Source organism: Bos mutus, chromosome 14 (assembly GCF_027580195.1).
Source record: "Bos mutus isolate GX-2022 chromosome 14, NWIPB_WYAK_1.1, whole genome shotgun sequence".
Classification (NCBI taxonomy): Eukaryota; Metazoa; Chordata; class Mammalia; order Artiodactyla; family Bovidae; genus Bos; species Bos mutus.
In genome coordinates, this window is record NC_091630.1 from 71,602,277 (window position 1) to 71,608,276 (window position 6,000).

A 6,000-nucleotide genomic window follows, 5' to 3' on the forward strand; every position below is an offset into this window, starting at 1 on the left:
ATTCACAAACACGTGGACGACCAGCTGTGGTGTGTCCATGATGAGAAGGAGCAAGGCATAGACGCCCACAGACTGAGCCCCAACAGCATCACACTCGGGGAGAGAGGCCTGCTCTTAAAGACCAAATATGTGTGGTTATGGGGGCTTCCCTGGTGGCTCAGACAGTAAAGAATCTGCCTGCAATGCAGGAGACCCAGGTTTGATCCCTGGGTCGGGAAGATCGCCTGGAGAAGGGAGTGGTTCCCCACTCTGGTGCGACAGTCCATAGAACTGGGGTGTTCTGTAGAACTGGAAGCATGAATCCTGGTTGTTCGGGGGTGGGGGACATGTGGGATGGAGAAGGGGTAGGGGGTTGCTTTTGGAGGTGATGAAAACACTCTCATGTTGCCTGTAGTGATGGTTGCTCAGATCTGGTAATAGATGAAAAGCCATGGAATTGTGCACTTCAGTGGGTGAGCTGTGGTTTGTGAACTAAATCTCAATAAAGCTGTATGAAAAATAACGCATGCTCTGGCCATCAGGGTTCCTGAGGGAGCTGAGTGCTCAGCTGTGTACCTGGATGGCCACGGGCCTCTCCCCACCGGGACAGGGTGCCCTGTAAGTGAGGCCGTGTCCGTGCCACCTGGTGGGCTTGGACTGGAGACTGCGTGAGATGATGAAACCTTAGGACAGTGGCCAGGGTGCTCTCAGGAGCTCCTGTCATCCCCAAGAACGGTAATGGTGAGATGAGAGGCGGTAATGGTGAGATGAGAGGCGGGCAGTGCCTGTGGGGGGAGGTGGGGAGGGAGAGGGGCCTGGGTGCAAAGGCCGAGCCCGGACACCCCCTCCCCTCGGGCCCTGCCCCTGCTGCTAGGCTGCTCTGAGCCAGGAACCCTCTGCAGTGAGTGTTGTGCCCCATGTCTCCTGGGCACCAGGAAGGCCAGCTCCCTCCAGGCACAGAGTGCAGCAGAGGCTGCGTTCGGTGAGGCTGGGCGGGGGTCTAAAACTGGCCCCACCTGGGGAAGCAGAGCTCTTCCCACCCCTCCTGGGAGAGAGGGGAAGCCGAGGCAGAAAGACCTGGCCCCCGCCCCTGGGTGGCAGACCCTCCGTCAGGGCCCTGGCAGCCCCATCTCCTCTCTACACCTCAGCACCCCTGCTCAAAACCCGTGGAAACCACGCCTGTGCCCTGTGCCCTCCAGGAGCCCGTGAGGCTGCTGGGGGAGGCTTCTTGGCCTTGGGTGAGGCTCTGGATGGGGGGTCGGGGGGACAACGTCATCGTGCTCACTCTGCCTCCAGGTGTAGCCTCGGGGTGCAGGCAGCTCCCCGACCCTCCGCGCGCTCTCCCCGTGTGAACCCCGCCCCGCATCCCCACAGTGGCCGCCCTTGGCTGGCACTGGCCAGCTGCTTTTCTCCCCGTGCCTCCCTCGTCGGAGTGGGCCCCGCAGGCCCTTCCCTCCTCTCGCCTTCTATTTATAGCCGTGTTCCTGCCAGAGCCTGGCGACGTGCTGTAGCATAAACTCGGCAGCCGCTTCGGGAGGGATCCTGGGCCGGATAGAATGAAGTCCGTGATGCTGGCTGGTATTAAAAGTGAAGGAGAAGCGGGCTGGGGGCGGCGGGAGGAGATGGACTGCGGCCCGATTTAATGCTCCAAGGGAAGAGGCTAATCCGCTCCCAGGAGGTTTCTTACAACATGAGCTGCTCCTGCACGAAGAATCTCCTCCACAAAAGCCTGGTGTGCGAGTCAGGATCAGAGCTGGGAGGCAGCAGCTTGGTTCTGAGGTCCCTTCTACGGGACATTCAAGGGGCTGGCCCAGTGTCTTTGAGCTCCAGGGGGGTCCAAGGGTCCTTTGAGCCCCTTGAGAGGGATTTGAGCCTCTTGAGAGTCCCTTGGACTGCAAGGAGATCCAACCAGTCCATCCTAAAGGAAATCAGTCCTGAATATTCATTGGAAGGACTGATGCTGAAGCTGAAGCTCCAATACCTGATGCGAAGAACTGACTCATTTGAAAAGACCCTGATGCTGGGAAAAATTGAAGGCGGGAGGAGAAGGGGACGACAGAGGATGAGATGGTTGGATGGCATCACTGACTCAGTGGACATGGGTTTGGGTGGACTCCGGGAGTTGGTAATGGACAGGGAGACCTGGCGTGCTTCCGTCCATGCGGTCGCAAAGAGTCAGACATGACTGAGCGACTAAACTGAGCTGAACTGACCCCAGCCCCAAAGCCCACTTATCCACTCTCTGATTCATCCATTGATTTGGTCAACAAAGATGAAATAGAAGGGCGCCTGCCCAGCCCAGGTGCTGGGGCAAGAAGAGAAGAACACAGACAGTGAACAAACAGGTGGGCAAACAAGGGAACTTGAGAGAAGATGCCGAGGGCCAGGAGATGCAGCGTGAGGGAGTGCTGGGTAGGACGGCGCTGTGCTGCGCGGAAAGAGGCCGCCTCTCCCAGGGGGGCCCAGGTGCAGAGACCCCGGGGCCGGGCTGGGCTGGGCCTGCAGGACTTGGGTGGAGAGGCAGTGTGATTGGAAACACAGGGAGGGGGGATCCTGGATTAGGGCCGAGCAGGGCCCTGGAGACCAGTGTCAGTGGCCACCCTGTGGTCAAAGCTCCCTTTTATTCTGAGTGTCTTCCACCTCCCTGGCCACACAGCCTCCCCGGGCTCTCTCCTGCCCCTCCTGCCCTTACAAGGACCTCGGAGATGATGACATCGGACTCCCGGATGCTCCGAGCTACTCGGCTTCTCAGGGTCCTTGCCATGTTGGGGAACAGCCTGCTCAGGCTCCAGGGGGTAGGGCATGGACATCTTTGGGGGTGTCACTCTGTCTCCCACACCCCCACTTGGGTGGCACAGGCCCAGGGTTCCGGGGGTCTCTCAGGAAGAAGGCTGAGTTCTGTGTGTCCCACCCACCGCTCCCAAGGAACCCCCAGGTCGAGGTCTCTGGTGCATGGCTCCCCCACAGCCTGAGGGTCAGGAGACAGGCCTCCAGGCCGGGACACCCCTCCTGACCTCTCTAGGGGGCCCCCTCCCTGGGGCTGGGACCCTCCGGGTTCTGCATGTGGCCTGCCAGCAGGTAGGCTGTGGTCTACGGCCCTCCTGCACACAGCGGCCCAGGAGAGGCTGGCAGGACTGGGTCCCGGGCGCTCTCTGTGCATTGCGTCGGCGCCGCGCTGGCTCACCTGCCCCCATCCGCATTCATCGCCAGCCGAGGTGAGGAAGGGCCTGGAAGAGCTGTATGAATGCCAGTTGTCCCTGTGGGCTGGGGATTACAGCCAGGCCGGGACCTGGCCCGCCCGCACAGTCTCCGCCGCCCAGGGTGGGTGTGGGCGCCGGTGATAAGATCCGGCAGGGTGGCCATGCGTCCCAGCCCCACTGCTTTCAGGTTTCTGGTTCTCGCAAAACCTCTGTGAAGTAGACTTTCCTCTTACCTCCTAAAGAAGAGGACGCCGGGGCCCAGGGAGGGCGAGTGGGAGGACTTGGGAGAAGCTGCTCAGCTCCTCCCTCCTCTGCCTGTTTTCAGGACACTCGTCCCTCTGACCTCCCAGCCTGTGCCTTGTGCCCAGGCCAGAGAGCAGTCCTCCGGCCAGCCTGCTCGGGGGTCACAGCTTGGCCTCTCCCGTCTGCCTGCCCGACCCCCCCACCCCACGCAGCCCCTTGTTCCCTGTCCCCTGCCCGACAGTGCTCAGCCTGCTCCGTGACCCCCAGGCCTCCCCCCAGCTGCTGGCACGTCTCCCTGGTGCCCCCAGGGCCAGCCCAGCCCTCACGGGGGCCTCTAGGCAGGTCACCCTGCAGGTGACTCCATAAAGGCCCACCTGGCCTGGCTCCTGCCTGGTCCTTGGCCTGCACATGGTCCCCTCCAGGTCCAAGTCCCTCTCCTGGCTGCTTGCCACCTGCAGGAGCCCCTGGGGGTCAGGGCCAGAGCTTAGCTCTTCCAGCCGGGGGCATCTAGGAGGCCCCCTGGGACCCTCCAGCCTGCAGATCAGGAGAGCAGGCGCTGGGCCCTGCAGGTGTCCCGCCCCAGGCTGGCACAGCGCGGGCGGCAGCCCTGGCGGGTGGAGGAGCCCGTGAACAGGGGAGGCGGGCAGGGGGCGGACGGGGCCCTGACGCTCTGGCGCCCTGTTTCCCTGCAGACGTGCTGGTGGACGGACAGCCCTGTGACTGCCAGGCGGCGGCCTGCCGGGTGGGCGACCCGGTGCGCCTGGAGGTGCGGCTGACCAACCGGAGCCCGCGCAGCGTGGGCCCCTTTGCCCTCAGCGTGGTGCCCTTCCAGGACCACCAGAACGGCGTGCACAGCTATGACCTGCGCCACGCCGTGTCCTTCGTGGGCTCCGGCACCTTCTACCTGGACAAGGTGCGTGGGGCCCTCCCCTGGGGCGGCAGACGCAGAGGGTCCGCATCGACCCTCGTCCGCCTGACTCTCCTGGAGACCCCAGACAGTTCACGCCTCCATACGCGAGTCCCGGGAGCAGGGCCACGATGGCGAGGCGGGGCTGTTGAGGAGCTGGGGTGGGGTATCCAGGGCACCATTGGCCTGCCCGCTGCGGGCAGCTCCCCCTTGCTCAGCGGTCACTGTGCCCAGAGGAGCAGATGAGGTCACGAGGCACGGTCCTCCCGCTCCGCTCACGGGTGGACATGCGTCTTTGGCCCCAAACACTCCCCAGCTCACTGACCCCCAGGCAGCCCAGGGAGGGATGTGCTGTCAGCTCCTTCCCGGGACAGGAGCTGAGGCGCAGAGAGGTTCAGGGACTTGCCGGGGGCAGCACCGCAGAGAAGCCCTGGAGGGTCATGGAGCCAGGCCTGGGGGCCCTCCCCCACCCCCACGCCCGGTCGGCCCTGGGTCTACCCGGGCTTCACGGGCCCCGTGGCTCCCGGTCGGCCCCGGGTCTCCCCAGGCTTTGGGCCCCATGGCTCCTGGCTCTCACCTCCACCTCCTCTCTCAGGTTCAGCCGTCGGGCCAGGCGGCCTGCCTCGGGGCGCTCCTCTTCCTCTACACGGGCGACTTCTTCCTCCACATCCGGTTCCACGAGGACGGCCCCAGCAAGGAGCTGCCCCCATCCTGGTTCTGCCTGCCCAGCGTGCACGTGCGCGCCCTGGAGGCTCAAGCCTGAGCACCCCACCCCGTCCTGGGTCCCTGATCCTGCAGGAAGAGACAACCAGAGGCCCCCCTCCCCGGGGATGGGGCCACGGCTGCTGCTGTGACACCCATCCCCTCCTTCCGGCTACCCGGCCCCCAGCCCGCAGCCCCCACATCTGCCCGCCGCGTCCTCTCTGGACTCGCAGGGGCCCCTGCACGCAGCAGCCTCGCCCCTTCCCACCCTGCCCGTTGGGACCCCCCTGCGAGTTTGGGCTAAGGCAGATGCTGACCCAGACCCCAGAGTGTGGCCCATCCACCCAGCCCAGGCCTGGGGTCCCTGCACCTGTTCCCATGACCTGGGGTTCACAACCTAGCCGGTAGGAAGAGAAGGCAAGCATGAGGGAGGGACCCTTCCCGGGCGGGTCTGGGGAGCCTCCCCCGGCCCCCTCGGCCCTTGGAATCCCCGAGGGCTGGCTCTTCTCCTGGGGACCCTGAGGCAGCAGAGCTGGGAGAGACGGCACTGTGGGTGACACCGGGAGTTTCCTGCTGCCCCCGGGGAGTGGACACCCCTGCGTCAGCTGTCCTGGGCCCTGGGCTGGTTCCAGGCCGGGCTCAGGGGTGTGGCCTGTGTGTGTCTGTGTATCAGTGACAGATTCTCCAATAAAGGGCCTGCCTTGCTTCTCTGCTGGTCACCTGCATCCTTGCCTCTGCTTGTCCAGTGCGGTCAGGCGGCCGCCCCCTCAGCTCATCAGCCCCCAGCTCAGGTAGGGATTCCTGCAACCCCCCACGGCACACATGGCCAGTGGCCAGCAGGGTTGGAGCCATGTCCGTCTGTCCCTGTGAACCCCAGCCCCTCCCCAAGCATGTTCTCGTCTCTCTGTAAACACCGTCTCGAGTCCTGACACTGTGGCCCCCAGCCCCCAGGATGGCTCTGGCCTCCCC

The 6,000-nt window shown here is 64.3% G+C and overlaps 1 protein-coding gene across 5 annotated transcripts in view; it reads left to right on the top strand.

Annotated features, from left to right (window-relative positions):
- Positions 1–5,741, top strand: part of TRAPPC9 (trafficking protein particle complex subunit 9) — a 386,772-nt gene extending 381,031 nt beyond the window's left edge. For all 5 annotated transcript variants that reach the window (XM_070382719.1, XM_070382718.1, XM_070382722.1 and 2 more), the window contains 2 exons: positions 4,115–4,335; positions 4,925–5,741. In XM_070382719.1, coding sequence (XP_070238820.1) covers positions 4,115–4,335; positions 4,925–5,092 — 389 coding nt within the window. In that variant the 3' untranslated portion in view covers positions 5,093–5,741. The remainder of the gene's footprint in view (positions 1–4,114; positions 4,336–4,924) is intronic.
- Positions 5,742–6,000: the final 259 nt, after the last annotated feature.